At 38.5% G+C, this 19303-nt stretch overlaps 1 protein-coding gene across 3 annotated transcripts in view; it reads right to left on the bottom strand.

Annotated features, from left to right (window-relative positions):
- The window catches only part of LOC116714800 (protocadherin-1-like), a 213799-nt gene extending 194756 nt beyond the window's left edge, over positions 1-19043 (bottom strand). Inside the window, exons 1-3 of one of the 3 annotated variants that reach the window (XM_032555550.1) lie at positions 18852-19043; positions 18391-18768; positions 3488-4316 (exon numbers count right to left, since the gene is read on the bottom strand). In XM_032555550.1, coding sequence (XP_032411441.1) covers positions 3488-4312 — 825 coding nt within the window. In that variant the 5' untranslated portion in view covers positions 4313-4316; positions 18391-18768; positions 18852-19043. Of the gene's footprint in view, positions 1-3487; positions 4317-11164; positions 11285-18390 lie in introns of those variants that run through there. The other 2 variants (XM_032555551.1, XM_032555552.1) reach the window with 2 other exon arrangements.
- Positions 19044-19303: the final 260 nt, after the last annotated feature.

A 19303-nucleotide genomic window follows, 5' to 3' on the forward strand; every position in this document is an offset into this window, starting at 1 on the left:
ATTAAAGTTTGGGTCAAGAGCACAAAAATCAATTTATAATTCCAACAGCAAGAGGAATGTTTTTATTGGTCTTTAATAAAAGTGTAAGATAAAACTGCTGCCTTATCTACAACATATAATTACAATATTATATTTCCAAGGTAACTGAAAATGGGAAGACAGACCTAGAGCATGGTTAGCAAAATCTTACCTTCGTCACCACCTTTGTGTTTTACAATTCTAGCACTAGTTTATTGTCATTTAAAAAAATAAACACTAATAAATAAAAAAGTGCTTTTTGAGGGTGTTTATATGATAGATTAATTTCTGGAGCACAAGTTTTCAGATTTTATATTTATGTGTACTGAGTGAGCCTGGGCCTTGGCTCTGTTAGTGTATCTTGTATTAAGACATGGAAAAAAATATTTGTGAAAAATATTAAACAGTGGCAGTCTTTTTCAGCTTTGTGTTTATGTTAAACTAAGCTGACCTAGCCATATAAAACTAAATTACATGTTGATCAAATTAACATATCATCATATATTTATACTACATAACATTCAGCTTGGTTTGCTTGCTTTTTTATTTCTCCTTTCATTTATATTTTATACAGCAACTAAAACTGAATGATATGAATGATAAAATGATACAAAGGTCAATTATATTTTTTGCACTAGGAAAATGGAAAATCTTCATTTATTAGTAGCTCAAATTCAGTTTTTAGACAAGCTGTTGCTGTCAAAAACATTTAACGGGTTCAACTGAATTAGTCTCTTAAACTTTACTATGACATTTTTCACAGAATACCACATAATAAATATCTGGTTTCCTGTCTGTTTAAAATTACCCAATATGACACTATGATCCAAAACAGGAAGAATATGGTTAAAGAGAGTCTGAAAGTAAAATTATAATTTTGCCTGCTGATGGATGTTTTTACACTCCAGTGTGCCTTTAAACAGCAGATATCACCAAACAGCAGTAAATTATTGACAGCCTGTGAGAATTGTTTATTGAACAGAGGGGCTGATGGAGCATAGGGTTCACTCTGATGAAGCCAGAACCGCTTTGGCTGCTCTCCAAGGCCACTCTGTCCAAGCACACAGCAAGTATAAACACTCTTTATGTCTCGGTTAACAATTACCCAGCAAGGTTGACTAGCGTCATTAAATAAACCGACCAGAATCTCTGTACGTTTTAGCTGATTAATAATTGATCAATGGGAAACAGTTTTTGAAATTAAACTATTTTAGATCAGTATCTCTCATACTGGAAAGCAACTTGAGAGATAATCCATCATAGTTTACATTCTGTCTAGTTCATTGTTGAGTAAATAACACCACAATTACATGGAAAATCGATGTGGACTCTTCAAACTGCTCTGGATAGCATCTTGTACATTATTAATCAGCATGTTCCTAAAGTAATACTGTTGTTTAATAGTCCTTTATGGGAATTTAGCTGTTAAACATTAGAGATCTTAGTCAATATACTCAGGAGGATTTGGTCTTTAATAAGATCAAGATTTGCACACAGGAATCTATAAAAGCAGTCTTTAAGCTAGTTAATATGAGTGTTTGGATCTGACGGATCCACTATGGTCATTTAAAATGCATCCTGTTTATTTGATCTCTTTTATTACTCCTTTTTAATCAGTTTAAAGTAGGCAAGGCTAACTTCAAGGAACAGCGCCACAAGTTTAAACGGACCAATCAAGTGCAAGTGCAACATTCAGTTTAAAATGTGATGGCACCAGGGTTGACTTCATAACATTTTAGTGGATTGTTTTTAGTTTTGAAAATGCACAGTTATTTGAATAAAAATCTTCCTATGAATAAAGTGCTTCAGAAATATCTTTTAGAGAAATATAAAGACATGTCTATTGCACAGAGGAACTGATTGAAACCTCTGGCTAGTTTTTGAGTTTCCCCGGAAGGAGAATAGAGTAAAAAATGCATAACCAATCACCATGGCCTTTTCAAAGACTGAGTTAAAGCTAGGGATATACATGTCTGCAAAGCCATTGCACATTTTAAGCAGGTCAGGGTCGTCCGTCATCATTGTCCCACTGCCTCCATACAGCATCACTTCTCAAATGCACGCTAAGTGAAATGAGTTCTGGGGCTCTCTGAAATGCAATGAGCCACATCCAGAGCAATAATACCAATAAGCCCCGTGGATAATCTCATGACTGACTCAGATTAAGTCATGCACATCGAGCTGGAAGGCTGGCTGGTCGGCCCGTGCTGCAGTCATAAGGAAGAGGGGAAACGGGGACTGCGCAGGACGACACGGTGAGCTGGGTTTGTCAGGTTGTTGTGGAGTTGCCCAACCGAACAGCAGGCTTCCTATTCTGCCAGCTGATGCCAACATCGAGGACCGGCGCCCAGCTCAGGGCTCAAAGGTGAAGTTGAATCGGTGGTTAATATGTGACTACACACAGCGATCCCACGCCCTGCTTCACCTCCACTGCACCATCTGTCTGAACGGATAATTGAGCAGCATATTATGTGCAGTCAGTGTGCCGAGTTGTCCTGCAGCTTTCAGACTTTATTACCAACAAGGCCAAAGGTTTAACTGGAATGTTTGGTGACATGGAAACTCTCAATGTATGGGCACAACTTCACTTAGTATAAAAAAAAGGTCTTCAAAAGTTTGGTCTAATATTGGCGATGTGTCTTTTTTTTTTTTATTAATTCCTGTTTTATACACCATGGCTATCTTCTTAATTACTTTGTCCCACAGTTCTGACACTGTTATGATGATGAAGAGAAAACCTTTTTAACTAATTATCTGAACCACTGACCTGGAGTGGAAATCCCAGCTGATCTTAGAGCAACAATATTTACACCAACAGACATCAGGGCCATGATTTATTATTAACATCATATAAAAAGATGATATATGGGGGAGGTATCTGAGACAGGGTGGTGTCTTGAATATTTCAAGTTTTGAACTCTTTGGGAACTCCAAGACAGTGTTATCTTGTCTTGAATAAATATATTCTTCTTTTCTCTCCCTTATATATACAAAGTGAACAACTCTGGAAACAAAAATCCTTTAAAATATATTTTTTAGTTATGAAAAAATGATATTTAAAAGGTTGTGCAGTGCATGAACTTATTTTAAGTAGGCTGAAAATGAAGTATGTGAAGTATGACACAGACTTTTAGTAATGTCTTTTTTATTGTTATTTAAAAATACTGTCAGAATCTTAATTTTGTGTTTTTAAGCCATAGCTATCAAAATTAGCTGAAATAAACATGTCCATTTAATGAATCTATTTAATATGATGCATATCTAATTACTAAATGGATGAATATCTCCCATTAGAACTTTTCAAATCTAAAAGAAAATTTCCAGAGTATATGATTTTGTATGTAAACAAAACATTCGTTTACTGTTTACATTCCTATAAACAGTGAACAAAAAATGTTGGCATGTAATATTTTGCAGTTGCTACATTTCAACAGCATGACAACATCTAATCTATAGTTCATTTACTGACCTGCAAAACGGAGTGTCCCAGTGGGCTGTTCTCTGGAAGTTCGGCCTCGTAGTGATTTCTCTCAAACTTTGGAGCATTGTCATTCTGATCGGTCACGGTGACTCGCAGTAAAGCGCTGCTCGCCCTTGGTGGATCACCTCCATCTACAACCCGAATATTCAGATCATACGAGTCTTTCTTCTCACGATCCAGGTTACCCATGACAACCAGCTGTGGCTGCTTCTCGTCCGTGTCCAAAGCGACCTGCAGGCTGAAGAGTTGATCAGCATCCGGTCCGGAACTCAGAGAGTACTCAGCCACACCGTTGGAACCAGAGTCCTTGTCTGTGGCCATTGGGATGGAGAAGAGTGCACCAATGTGTGTATTTTCTGGAATTGCTAGGGAGAGGATGGGTGAAGAGAACTGCGGCGTGTTGTCATTCATATCCAGCACTTCAATGCGACCTTCGATCAGCCGCGGCCCTGAGCCAATCCCTTTCACCATGTCTGTGATGGACACTTCAAATTCCAGGTAGCATTTGTCGTCAAACTGGTTTTGGCAGTCTCTCAGTGTCTCACGATCAATAGGAATCTCTGTGGTGTAGATGTCCCCAGTTTTGCCGTCCACCCTCAGGAAAGGGGTGCCCACCTCCAGCTTGTACAGATGTCCAGTGTCTGGAAGGCCTTGGTCTGCAGCCAGGCTGCCAATCAACGTGTTGGGTGGCTGTTCCTCATTAACCCGGTACAGAATATCTGTAGGCACAGCATTGCAGGAGACCATCAGGATGACGGCCAAGAGGGACAGTAGCTCCCACCTCAGGATCACCATGTCTCTGCCGGACAACATCAATCTGAAAGAGAAAGAGTCAGGAATAATGAAAGTGAGACTCACTGTCATCAACAATTCAAGAAAATAAAAAAAAGTAACTTGAAAAATGACTTATTCAAAAAAAAAAACACTTCATCCCAGCAGGCATTTGAGATTGTAACTACGCAAACATTGGTATTTTGAAGAACTACTACTTCCTCCCAAGTGATCAGAGTTCCCCCAATGAAAGATCTTACAGAACTTCCTGTTTCTATCTCTATAACTTGAACTTTCTGAAGCCTTTATTGGTGTATTTTAACTGGTTTTAAATACTTTTATGACTGGAGATAAAACATCAAAGTACTGGGTAATTAAAAAAAAGAGAAACATGCCTGAATATTAGGAAACAAAAAGTAAGTATTAATTTGAGTTCGTTTTAGTAGGGTTTACGTTTAAGCAGATCTTATTTTAGTCTCCTGTACAAAATTAACCAAATGTCTTTGTGAGTGTAGCTGATCCATTCATTCTTGCTTCCACATTTTAACCAATAACTCATATCTCAACATTGTGTTTGCTCATATTTTTGAGGCAGCTTTTGAACTTTAGTTTTGAAATAAAATGACTTATGCAATACAGTGTTCTTTATTTCTCACTGTTTCCATTTTTCTATTGTGATAACCTCATAGAAACAATTAAATCTGCTGCAGTACAATCAGGTCTCCTCAGCCAATTAAGACCATTATATTTTATTATGACTGCATTTGATGAGCTCGGGACTTTAAGTAATAAGGTTTTATTTACAGTAAATTTCAGACTCTGTCTGATCTCTTGGTCTCTCAGACGGAAGCAGTCCATGCTGTTGAATACAAATGTTTTTACTCACGAGTTGACTTCCTCACCTTATGTTCTGACTGCAACATTAAGCCAGACTCTGAAGGATACAAGCTCTTTCTTCGTCTACTTCATTTTCACACCCCTTTCTCAGTAAATCGTCTTAGATATGTGGACTGTAGGAGTTTTTTGGTTGTGGAGGTTAAGCTTTATTTTTCAAACTTTCACATTCTTGATTTTGAAACAAATGCACATATTTCCAGGGAGATTAGAGAAAGTTTAGGTTTTTTTTGTTTAAAGGCAGAACCCAAATGCAAACGGGTGTGTCTACATGAAGAGTGAAGACTTGTGTTTCCTGGATGCACTAGTTCTCCTCTGGAGTGACTAACAAGGAGAGTGTTTGTAGGAAGTCATTGTGTGATATTAAATAAGTGTTTCTGCTACTGGTTTTGTTATAAAACATATAACCACAAAAGTAAAACTCCAAGAGCAACAGGCCTTGGAAGGATGGCCAACACTTTGTTCACGTTCCCTACTGCCATTGCCAAACTTAAGTTAGACTACAATCCCTAAAGAGAGCAGAAAATCTACGTCGTTGTTCATAACTTCTCCTCCTATTCACCGTTTGGCTTGGTTTAAATTTTACCAGAGAAATCAAGCTCAGTGGAAGAAACCACAGACAGAGCACTGAATCAGATGAGAATCAACTATAATTGAGTAGAAAAGCAATGTCCAGGCTAGACTTAAATGGCTACTGCAAAGAAAATAAAGACAAAAATGACTTTGAATGTAAAGCATTTCATTAAAACACAGACCTGCCTCCCTTGAATATTTAACACCACAAATTTGATTTTAAAACACCAATTTCAAACGTAGTTGAAGCTTGGTTGGTGAGGCAATAATGGAAACATAAATTAAACAAAATAAACCAAAAGCTGACTAACCATGGCCCAATTGTTTTAATGTAAACTGTGACCAGTATTCAGCAGCTTTTAATGAAAATCAGACCCTGTAAATAAAATATAGCACAAGTTATGTCCATAATTTAATCAAAGATCCAGATTTTATTTTTTATTTGCCTTTATGTTTTCATAAAACTGACACTTGTTAATCTATTTATTGACAAAGAAATAGATTTTGGAATGTTAAAGAACCTGAATGTTACTAGCTATGTCCTTAAGTCTGAGGAAATTGTGTTTTTATGAGATGTGTCTGATATTCATTCAGAAAATTTGATGAATTATAAAAATTCGAGGGGTTATTTGGTTGCATGAAATGGGCTCTGTTTTATTCAGTGAATCAGCTCCGCTATAAACAAGATGTGTGCATCATCACGTTTTTAGTGTGTAATTTGATTTTTGCCTGAGGTTTGTTTCCAAGTGCCTGTGGACGGTTGCCAACATTGACAATTTGTTTACACATCAAACAAGGAGCTTACTCACTAAAAGGTATGACACAGACTGTTAGTAATATCCACACTGAGCTACAAGTGTCTTCAGTTACAATCTTGTTTCATGCCACTGCAAAGCTGAAACTTTAGACCATTCGGAGACAAAAAGTGTAAAAATCAGCTTTGGGCAAAAAAAGAAAAAAGATCAGGCAGAAACTGCTTTGTGCATATAAACAGTCACAAAAGGTCAAGAAACATCAACTGTGATGTTGAAAGCAGCAAATGTTTGACACTGTTGCCGTGGGTGCAGCTCACCAGATACCCGGCTCACCTCTGTGACACACATAAACCTAATTACCCATGAAAGACTGTAAATGTGAGTGTGTGCCTTACAGTGTGAAATGGGTGTTTGTTTTCGCACATTTTCTTCCTGAGCCGCAAAAAGTCAGAAACCACGGACTCCCTAATCCTTGACCCAACGGCATTTTAGATGTTGCTGTGGAAACAAAGCCAAATCTAAGATTTATCAATAAGCGATGATCTTTCAGTAAATTTGCAGTAAAATATGCATCAGATTACCTTGAGTTTCTAGATGAAAGCTCAACCTGCTGCTTATTCCCAAAGCCAGTTTATTTAAAAGTGCCCTCATGTTTTGCCAGTATGTAAATATGAACCAGCAGCAGAGATAGCCACAAAACATGAAATTCACCTTGCAGGCTACAGACAATAGTAAACAATACTATTAGCGGAAAAGGTTTCGATTTTTATGAATTCATTTTCCATTTGGTGCTGGTTTTAAGCTACAACTAATTTCAGATGTTTTGCTTTCAAAACTCTTCTTATGAAGAGACGCTAGAAAGAGCAACGTTTTCTTCGACCATGTAGCTAAGCTAACTTTACCCATGCGTTGAGTTAAATTGTCAGTCCACTGTTTATGATGGCTAAAGAGAGAAAATTCCCTAAAATAATAATAAAATAAAATAAGCTTCTGAGAACTTTGTCAAGAATAAGATATACAGACATTGTTACCCAGCTACACGGTCAAAGGTGTCTCAAGCTGAAATAATCAACTTACTCCATGTGCAGGCTGGCATTATTATTTTAAAAACAAGTAAAAAAATCATAAATACATTTATTTAATTGGTAATGTTGACATAGTTTAAAGTTGTCATTGTTGATTATTAGGCGGTTTTCGAATTTAATCAGGTTCTTTATTACTATGTATTTGATGGCTTTTTCTCTATACAAGAAGCCATCAAACATCATAAGCAAATAAAAAATAAAAATATTGATAAATTAGCTCTCTACCAAAATTACAATACTGCAATATTTAAAAGTTTATTGGCAACAGTAGTGAGAAATAAAACTTATTTTAAATTAAAATCAATCTCATCATGACAGACATAATATTTTGCTTCCGTACCATAAAACTTTTTTTTGCTCAAGCTCATGCCTTCTAAATCTAATACCAAGCAATGTCTAATAAAAACACTAAATATACTGTTATTCCATTGGAATTTCAGTAGACCCTGAATAAATACCAATTGCTTTTGGCTGGTGCTCTCCAGTTGACTCTTTACTACAACAGCTGAACACACAAACACAGGAAACGTTGAGCTGCTGCTGCTCGTCACCTTCAGAGGAATCTAAGAAAACAAACTTCTCTTGTTTTGCAGTTCCAAATCACGAATCTACCATTGTTGAAATCTGATACATATTTTTTCCCAAATGAAACTTTGGAAACCTAATGTGTGAAAGTAAAAAAGCACTAAAATTACAACTTCATCTCTTAAGAATAGCAGGTGAAGTGCTGCACATTCTTTATAACCACTAGCTGTCTGAATCAGTGCTGACTTTTTAGCCCACAGTTGACGACTGTTTTTTTTTTGTTTTTTTTTATATTCAGCTGCTCTGCAAATTCAAGGCTAAGCTACAAAAGAGACCCAGTCTGTTGAATCTGAATGCAAGCGTGCTGCTGTGAAAACTTATAAATATATTTAGAAATACACTTCTTCCAATGCAAGCAGACGATAGGCAGGTTTTAGATAAATCTACAGTTAGTCTTTAGTCTTTGGTTTATTTCTTGCCATCGTCTCGGAGGGTTTATACAGAGAGCAAATATAATGTTGGGTCGTGAGAAAAACTGTTGGTCGAAATGTCAAGAGAGTGCAAATGAGTTCCTGTTTGCTGGTGGAATTTTATGTTAACAAGTTTGTTCAAATGTAGTATGTGCAGTTGTCTCCTCAAGGGACAGGATGGGATCAGAGATCATCTAGCCCGTCTTCTTCCCACAGAAAAAGTCACCAAGCAGCCTCTATGTGTTTTTTTAGGTGAGGAAGAGGAGGCTCCCCCCATTTAGCTGCTGGCAGTAACATTTCCATGTGTGAGGACTGTTTGACTCTCACAGCCATTTTAACTGCTGCCGAGCCGGTGGAGAGACAAAGACTGACAATAGAAGAGCCAGAGGAACACAGAGAGAGGGTGTGCCACGACAGCAATCATCTGTACATTACAAAGCAGCTTAACAGCCCTGATGCCCCCCAGCTGAGAGTGGATCTACAAGTCCACCTCCCACTGGATGAGACTCTAACTGCAGAACGTCACATTAAGCAAAGGTAAAGCTGTGAACATCAGCTGAAACTTAAGATTTCCAACTGGAAAATTCTATCCATCCATCCATTTTCTGTACACCCTAGTCCCTAGTGGGGTCGGCAGGGGTGCTGGTGCTCATTTCCAGCTAACGTTCCGAGCGAGAAGCGGGGTACTGGAAAATTCTAAGATATTTAATTCTAAAAGTCAAAATCAAAATTACACGAAGCATGTTACGAGAAAGCATGGTGAGTGTTTAGTCAAATAATATTTACAAAAAATAAACTAAAATCCCCAAAATTCTTCAACGTGTTAAGATTAGCAAAGATTCGGTTCCTTTAAAGGTATCTTTAAAGTTAAAAGGATGTTTAACTTGTCAAAAAATATATTTTATTTTTATCACATTGTTCATTTTACATCCTCCAAAAGGCAAAAGAAGCTCAGAAAACATTCAAAACCAGTTCATAACATTCTAATCACAGTTTCAGAGGAAAAAACAAACATATTTTATTATAACAGAACTGTGAAGCAGTTTAAATTATTAACTGACATCTTTTATGAGTGAGGCAGCAACTTATACCGAAAACGGTTAACTGAAGTGTTCACTCTCAACACAGCAAGTTATGTCCTGAATCTATACAAAATGGACAAGGATGTGAAACGGCTGCTTTGCAAAACACAGGTCGAAATTCAAATATGAAAATTGTCTCTCAAACATTCAGATATTTTCCATTCTCCTATGTCATCCAGCTGCTGCTGTTACACCGGAATATCCCCACTTTTTTTCAAATAGTAACTAAATGATGACACTGAAACTAGAATCTCTAAAGTATTTAAATAGAACATAAATACTGTAAAACAAGCCTGGAATCACTTTTACAATATAAATTCTAAATGAGATGACTTATAAACGAAGTAACTTCTTAAAGCCAAACTATTGACAATAATTGTCAATTATTATCTGGAGCCAAACTAATTGTCAATAGTTTGGCTCCAGATCCAGATCTCAGAAGGCTGAAGATAACCACTTCAAACGAATTGTAAATTGTGATACCCGTACAGTACGGCTTCATATTGAATTTAAGAAAACATACAAAAAGACACAAAACCCAAAGAACTTTTTTTGGCAGTGCTTTACTTTGATAAACTCAAGTCTTAGTTGATCTCAGCATGGACTAGACATCAAAGATCTTCAAACCTGATATGCTAAATATTTCAGAGTCTCTTTAAAAATGTAAAGCTGAGACATTAAACTTTGTTGGAAGACTAAGAAGTTTCAAATGGATCGGGATTACAAGGTGTAAAATAATATGCATCATAAAATAACATACTTTATAGAGCCTAATATCAGCAAAACAAACTCAAAAATATTTTGGACAACCATGAAATATCTTCATAATTATAGATTTAAACTATAATATATGGTAAATGAAGCAACAATTTAAACCATGAACTGAGTAGATGTTAATTTAGAGAAATACTGCACGGCAACCTTCAAATCCGAGAGCATCGTGAAAGAAGTCAACCTTCAAAAGCATGCGGTAAAATAAATTAATCATCAAGCCTATTAGAAATGTAAAAGGTGATGATTAAGTTGAAGAAGGTTTCAACAAAACATTACCTATGCTTTTACTTGACATTTCACTCTATTAAATTTGACTACCAATCTCGCCGGGTTAATTTACAGTACTTTTCTAACATCTGAGATGCTCAAAATGAATCTGTTTACTTTTTAAACTGTCATTTAATGTACTTTTGTTTTACCAGCTGGGATAACAGAAGGCTAAGTAGGTTTAGGTGTCCAATACATCCAATCCTCCATGAAATCTCTTTTAAATTTTACATATAAAATAACAAATTCCTCTTAGAAAGTCAATACCAAAATTTGGAAATGTGAGAACATGAATTTTTAAAACCATGGCAATGAAAACAATTGAAATTTTTCTACTGAGAGACAGTTTAAATACTACTTTTGCAGCTTATGAACAGTTGCTACTTTCACACTAAACATATTGCAAACGTGTGCTACAATTCTATAACTGAAGAAACTAAAAAATACAAAAAAAAACCCTCTACAACACCTGATCACTGTAGTGAGTCTCCTACAATCCACTCCGACTGGTCTCCAGTGCTGGATATTTGTTAAATATCATCTAATACAAGCTGTTCACTCCTATGCAGTCCCAGCTGCATCTGCACCATGTTGAGCGAGTAGAAACTAAAGAATCCAACCAGTAACTCTCCTGTCTGTTGGACCGTCCCATTAAGTCAAGCCCACCTCATCTACATAACAAGAATCCCACCGCCCCCATGTCTGACTTTAAACATGCCCCACCAAATGCAGAACCTTTCAACAAGTTGTTCGCCAATAGAAATACAAAGATAATTTGTCAATATTAAATCTACTTCAGATTAAAGGAAACGTAGCTAGTTTTAAATAGTAGCTGTCTTTGGAAAAAAGGAACAATATCTCCAGTTCAGTATTTTGTTGACTAATTGACGAAGCTATAAATAAAGCCTTCTCCATAAAGGGTCATAAGTCAGTTTCTGTTTATTTCAGCCAATTAATGAAGCAGTTTTTCCTGCAGAAAATCACTTTAAAGTGAAGCTGCGTGAGCGTGACAGAAAGTCATCTGTGTTACACAAAAGCCTGAATAATCCCCGGTGTCGTTTTTAATTGCACTAATGTGCTCGGCAACGCTGTGAGACCAATTACACACCATGAAAATGTGACAACTATTATGGAAGACAATCTGGCACCTCGCAGCAGGTGGCTCACGGCCAAACTGGATTCCAGTCTGAAAAAAGTTTCCATCTCGAAGGTGAGTGTTTTAAAACCAGTTTGTGTGTGTACCTCTTAGTGCTGCCAACCTGAAGTAAACATCTTACACATACACACACACGCAAGATATGCAAAAAATGCTTTGATGTTTTCAGCTCTCAGATGGACAGAATCTGCACAGGTATGCGAGATGGGTGTGTGTGGCCCATTCTCTTTCCAAAAGAGAGCATTTCACTCTACTGACTTCATTCAATACCTTTGTTTGATCCAAATGAACACACACTCACAGCTTGGTCTTTCTGACCAAATGTAATTTAACCGAGGTAAAAGTCTTTGGAAATGTCACGCTTTGATTTAAAAATAATTCCTGATTCGATGAAGCAGAGGGATGAGGAACCTATAGGTTACTTTTACTGTTATACAAACAGAAATGTAAATTTAATTTAGCACACACGGGCTGCTGCAAGATACTAAAAAGTTGTAAATTATGACTTAGTGAATGAGCAGGGGGACAATTATGCTAATAAGTTTGGAGGTCTGCTACTCAGTCTAAGTAATAAAACAGTTTTTCAGCTTGACAGTGAGAAGTTAATCTCGCTCATCAGACTTGCTGATAAGTCCTCTGCTACATGCAGGTGGTTTTCTGTCCATACCTTGTGCAAACAATGAAAATTATCAAGAGGGGAAAGAATGTGAGCAACAAACGCAGTGACTGTCTTCACTTGCATTGTACAATAGCAGGTTAGTATGAGCCGGACATACGCAGGCTCTGATTCATGACTAATGGGTAAAGAGTTTACTGGTTTCAGTGTTTTATTGTCCTCTATCTGTCTAGTTGAAAGTCCTGCTCCAGGGTGTGGCAGCAGGACTAACCAGTATCAGGATCAAAAGCCTGACCCTTCACTGACAGGATGTGTTAACCTTTGGTTTCATAAACTCACTGGTAGCGTCAGCAGCTGCAGATGGGATGATAAAACTAACACATTAACTGACCAACGGAACAAACAACGATGAGCTGTTTTCAAATCAGTGATTTTTTCTGGAGGTTATTTAGAATCCAAATTCTAAATTTTTACACCTATATTTAATTTGAATACAAAAACAATTCCAGGACCATTTCAGATTCTGTGATTTAGCTGCATTTCGTGATCTGACGTGACACTAGAAGAATCAATAGTCTGAGCCTGAATTTATGAAACTCAGTGTAACAGCTGCTGTTATGCTGTTGCATAACATCCAAAGCAGTAAACTGATTCCAAATGTACATTTGGTCAGGTCAACACACTGGTTTTAAAGGTAAGCTGTTTGTATTGTGAGACAGAAATACGCATGTCCTTATTCGTAGAGGTAGTATGACAAAAACTGAAGGAACGATGCAATTACTTGGATAAAAAGAATATTTGCTTTTCTTCAAACATAAGACAAACTTAAAAAAGGTTCAAGATTTCGGCTTTGTTCAGCTGTCCACTGCTGAATAATATAAAAAAAAGTAGCACTACGTGAAGAATTACATTTTCAAAATAAAAGCTAATTTTGGGTACACCTATGTGGCTGCAATCATCAGATAATGAAAAACAGAAAACATAGACCTGAATAGAAATAAAAATAAATTTAAAAAAAACTTAGATAGGCTTTCTTCGTAGGAAATCGTATCAAAACTCAACAAATCCAATTCTATGCACTCAGAAAAATCAGCGACTACATAAACTATTACCAGGCTGTACAAAATTTACCAGAGGATCGGAAATGAGTAGCAGAACTAGTGGGAATCTTTGAGTTTCTGTATACAAAGTGATGTGTTGTATGTGTAATGTTCAGATGATACATAACATTTTGAAAATTGCTAAACAGATAGGATTTTTTTTTTTTTTTACCAAGTCGTACAGGATTTAGAAGCAACTTAAAAAATGGCAAATATCTATCTGCAATGTTCATATGTTTGGATGTCTGAAGAATATGATGTTTTGCATTTTACTTTTGGTATTCAGAGTAAAAACTGATTTTATATCCTTGATAAAACATTACTGCTTTTCTGTAAAAGGTTAAACAGTGGTCATGAATCGGAATGGCAAAAAAATGCCATTAAAACATTTTTATACCTTAATGTATAGTCAAACATAGAAAATAACAAATTATTTGACAGTGTTGAAAATAATGGAGTCTATATTAAGTTACCCCTCATAACTCCACAAGGATAAGTAAGATGGATAATGGATGGATGGATATATCTTAAGGACAAGATATTAATAATAAAGTATAAGAGTTTTAACTTTTAAAATAATAAAGTGATTTGTTATTTTTGCATACTTTGGTTTTACCTCTACCTATTATGAGAAAAAAACATTAATCATGTTGCAATTTAAAGTTTCACTCCTAGAATCCGAAAAAAGTCAGTCGGTGATATATTTAAACAAGAACAATGACAGAACTTTTAATCCAAAACGTTTACCAAAGAAGAAAAAAAACAACAACTTTTTTTCAAACTGTTTGAACCAATCAGAAGATCCTGGAGGACACCGTTCTTTACCATTTCTCACAGGTTTTTCTTTTACATGCATCAATGATTCATGCTTCAGCTGAATCACGTAATATAAACACGCAGCGATGTGTGACAGCGTGAAATGACACCTGGTGCTCAGAGTGGGAGCAGGCCGCGAGGTCTCACTGCCTTTAACCAACAGGAAAAAAATAATCAATAGAGTCTGGATGGTCGGGCTTTCAGCTCCACTTACAGCAGGAAGCATGAACGTGTGTCCATCAGTCCACCAGAGAAGCATCTCTGTAGGAAGGAGCTGCATCGAATTAGCAGAATGTTTACGATTCCCTCTAGAGGATTTGTGCTTCTAAAGAGCAACAGCAATGATGATATCAGATGTAGCTGCTGTGCATGATTATGTGTTTGAGTTGAACAGAGAGGAGGGAAGTAAAAAGAAAAAAAACAAAAAGATGTTGGATGGAAGAGTTTTTCTAGCACCACCATCAGGTAACATTCCCACCGCGACTCTGTCTGCCTTGTTAGAGAGGAAACCGAGGAGTGCAGCACATTTCAGGGCTGACATAAAACCTCTGTGACGTGAACCCACAGCGTTTTTACCCACTGATGTGAGCTGGAAGGGTTGCAGCGGGAGTAATGTGCAGACTGTGGCAGGGGGGCATATCTACGATTTTTATTATAAAAACACACCGAGAAAAACCCAAATGGAGCTGTCGCCTCTACACTCTTCATCCTAATGGACTCAAAATGAAGCTGAATATGAAGAGTCTCATATGAAACCAGCATCTTACAGCCCGAGCGGAGGCAGTTTTCTCTCAGGAGGAAGCCGCGATAAGGCTGCATTTTACGGCATTTTACACTTGCAGCTTTCAGCTTTGTCTTACCGTTGACTCAAGGAGAAAATATGAATAGTTTCACCTCTTCTGACTCTGTTTTGCTGATGTATGTGAACTTCAAATGCATCTGATTTGGAAATGCATATAAATAATCAAACCCAGGAGCAGAAAAAAGTGAGAAAGTGGTTTACATTTTTCTCAAAAAATATTGTTGTTGCTGGTGTAAAACACAAATCTGTGAGTAAGATGGCTACCAAATAGCTACAACTATACTATGCACCAGAGTTGATGGAAAGATTATTAAAAAAACCCTGCAATATTCAGGTCTGGCACGAAATACAAGCATGAAAGTGAGTGCATTACTCGCCAGGTCAGAAAATGCTTTTGTCAGAAGAAAAATCTATATTTCTAGATTTGTAGACCATGTTTAATAAATCCTTCCGAAATGTTCAAGTTTTACACTTTTCTATGGTATTTGGAACCAAAGACATGCATTTCATCTAATCTTAGCTTTGATCCATGTATTTCTAACATCTAAAAACAAAGCTTACAGTACAACAATAAGAAAAAAAGGGCCTTGAATCATCTTTTATCTTAGGGTATGATCTCAATCAAAAAAGAACCGGTTGTATTTCATAATTTCAAATGCAATTCTCCCATTGTTGTGACTTATTTCCTTGTATGTCTCCTCCGACCGGATTTTGAGATGCCAGAAATGTGACTCATGGATTACACATCGACACCTGATGCCTGCATCAGTCTACCAACTGGTTGTTACCTGGACAGACAAAGTGAACAAGTGTGAGATTGTTCTTAGTTTGGGTTTTCTTGTTCTCTCTACCTGAACCATAGAAGAAGGCAAACGTGCCATGACATCTCTGAAGTCTGAAGCGTGGACAGCTTTTTTTTACTCCTGAGCGGGAAAAGAAAAGGGGGGGTGTGCGTGTGTATGTGTGTGCGAGTGCTTTCATCTGACAGACTAAACCCATTTCCACTCTGCCAGCTCCCAGTTTAATGACGCCCATTAACAACAAGGACTCCCTCAGATCTCCAATTTTTACGGAGAAATGCACAGAACGGACTCCGCTCGACCTCCCATCTCTTCCTCCTCCATTCAGACTAATCCTCTTTCGCCTCGACCCCGCTTGCAGGGCCCCGGGAATCAGCACGTATCTGTTTAAGTGGTCGGAGCGGGACAGACGCGCCTCTAAATTAGAGGAGGCAGCCAGGAATCCCAGAGCTTGGGATTCCCAACCTCAAACCCAGCCCCACGACACGGCGGCGACGGCAACGGGAGGAGCTCGGGTGATGGCAGGGTCGCCATCCAAACCAGCCGCAAACCTCACCGAGAGTATCTTCACATCCACTACGGATCCCAAAGATTAAATATCAGTTTGAAGCGGCAGACATGGGAAATATAACGCAAAGATTGTGGTTTGTCTGAACCTCGGAGGTTTCTGTGGAGCTTCTGTTTCCACAGATTGCTGGAAGAGCATTTTCACAAAAAAAAAAAAAAAACACCCTAAAGAAGTTCCACCAAGACACTTAGTGCCGTGTGTTCAAACAGAAAAGTGTCAAATGTTTTATTTGTTGTTTTTCTAAGAGCTGAAAATTGTGTGAAATCACAATATCAGTCTATGTAACATCACAATCGTAAAATCCTGTTTTGATGCAACTTCTGGCACACTGTTATATTTAAAATGCATTGCATTCACTCACTGCATGACTTAATCCCCACACCTGATAGAGACACTAGTGGCTGAGACGCTGACGTTTACGGTGAAAGAAAAGATGATAAGGTACAAAAATGTGGATTCATCTCAGCTGGTGTCAGAACAATATCATAATGAAATGTTTTCCTAATAGTTTTCTTCTTTAATTTCTTCCGGGAGGGCCATAGAGACCATTCTACTGAATCCCAAACTAGATTCTCACCCCTTCAGCCGCTTCATGCTGGATTTACACTGCTCAGATTTTGGAAATCAGCACTTGGTGCACATATCCCTGCCAGACCAGCTCTGCCCCTGGACTTGGAGCTGAATGCATGGATGTTTTAGGGTTTTAAGAGAAGCATTGAAAACTTGTGTGGGGGGGAGGCTCACATGAAAAGGAAGAGAAGAAGGAGGAAACGGGGTCAAAGGCCATGCATAGGAAGGCATTACATCCCTGTGAAGGGTTGGCCACCTGTAAAAATTCAAAGGCGCCACAGCTGACCGCAGAGCTCGCTGCTCCTGCTCTGTGTGTGCCAAGCAGATGCAGTTTGCATGTAAATACCCGACTCCCCCTCCCTCATTCCCTTCTCTCTTTCTCTCTCTATCAGCAGGACATACGCCCACCCTCTTTCTTTCTCTCCCTCCGCCACAGCAGAGGGAAAAGGCGGAGGAGGCTGGAAACCAGAGGCACCGGATGGACCAGATTCCCTGCAGATGACACATAGCGGATGTTTCGTTCCTTCTCGTCCACCTTTCGAGTGAAACTCTCTGCCTCTGTGTGCAGAGCAGCATCACAGGGTGGTAAATTTGATGCCACAGGTGCTCTTCGGGGGGAAGAGGGGGGTTCAGGTGCACAGAGATATGCGCTTTTGTTGGGAGTTTATGAGCACCTCTGGCTGAATGGACTTCTTAGTAGCATTAAAAAGCTCCCCTACCTCCCCCCATGAAGCTAAATGGACCCAAATGTATGATTATAACTATATCTCCCGCATTTGGACAAAATAGAAAAAAAGACTCCGCTGCTCTTCCCTTTGGGAGCACTGTTACAGTTTCCCCCAGTTTGAGAAATGTTAAAGCTTGAGGAAGCTGTGTTTTATTACTGACAAACGGGGAGGTAATGCTGAGGACGGAGGGGATCGATACAGATCAATAAGCTCTGTAGTGTAACACACGTAAAAAACCCATCAAAGGAGATTACACGAAGAACATAGAAGGTAGGATGGCTTTCTCTCTCTCTCTCTATCGCTCTCTTTTATTTTTTTTAATCAACAAGTGTTTTTTAAAACAGATCTGTCCCCTGCAGAGTGTGTTCTTTAATTAAGGCACAAGTGTGCCTTCATGCGAAATGGAATATAAAGTGAGTGCGCCCGGGCAAATGATGGTGCGTATCGCGTCCCGGATGCACTAGTTTGATTCAAAGAGGTTTTTACCCACGTACAGGTGAAATAATGAGACCTGAAGTGAAGTAATGTGAAGTTCCTACCTGGATCGAGTTAAAGACCCAGGTCTGGGCGCTCCAACGCCGGCTACAGGCTCTCGCTCCTCCGCGGTATCCAGACGCAGAAGCTCCAGGACAAAAATTGTTTTATCATAAAGAATCCACAAGGTTGTAGTAAAAAAATATATATATATAGATATTAAAAAAGAAAAATAAATAAACGGAAAAAAAAAAAAAAAAAAAGGATTCAGAGGCGAATCAAACAATCCAGTCACGGCTGTAGTTATTCCTCCAGTTTCTCTCAGTTTCTGTCAGTCGTGACCAGCGCTCTCCGGAGGCACGGCCGGACTCACTTACGGACCCCTGAAAGCGTCACCGGCGGCCGGATGGAAGCAGCTGCATCCTCCGCTGGTGGCACACTCTCTGCGGGATGAAGAGGGAGTTAGGGTGGAGGTGCTGGATGTGGACGGAGCACCGGGACGGGAAAAAAAAAAAAAAAATCTTACCCGTTTCTCTCCCTACACACTTTCTAAAAAAAAAAAAAGTGCAAAAAGAGTTGAAGCTGCTAGTAACGCAGGATTTCTCCGGTCCCCTCTGGTCCAGTTTCTGGTCCTCGCGCGGTCCGGAACGGAGCAGGTCGCGCGGCTGCACCGTGAGTGATGAGAAAGTGGAGTGAATCCAAACCAGTGCGCTCGCGCTTCACTCCCTCTCCTTCTCTCTCTCCCCCTCCCTCACCCTTACACTCATTATACACTCCCCCATCAGGGAGGAGGCGGAGCGAGCATCCTCTTCATCAACTTCATGGATTTTTCCAACATTTCCCCTGCTTTTTTTTTTTTTTTCCTCACTTTTTTTCCACACTTTTATAAGCGAGCTTTATTACAATAAACTTTGAGGTATCGAAGCTTTGATGCCGAACACACGTGCTTACGAGCAGAGCGTTCCGGACTGTCACCTG

The sequence above is a fragment of the Xiphophorus hellerii genome, chromosome 23 (assembly GCF_003331165.1).
Source record: "Xiphophorus hellerii strain 12219 chromosome 23, Xiphophorus_hellerii-4.1, whole genome shotgun sequence".
Lineage (NCBI taxonomy): Eukaryota > Metazoa > Chordata > Actinopteri > Cyprinodontiformes > Poeciliidae > Xiphophorus > Xiphophorus hellerii.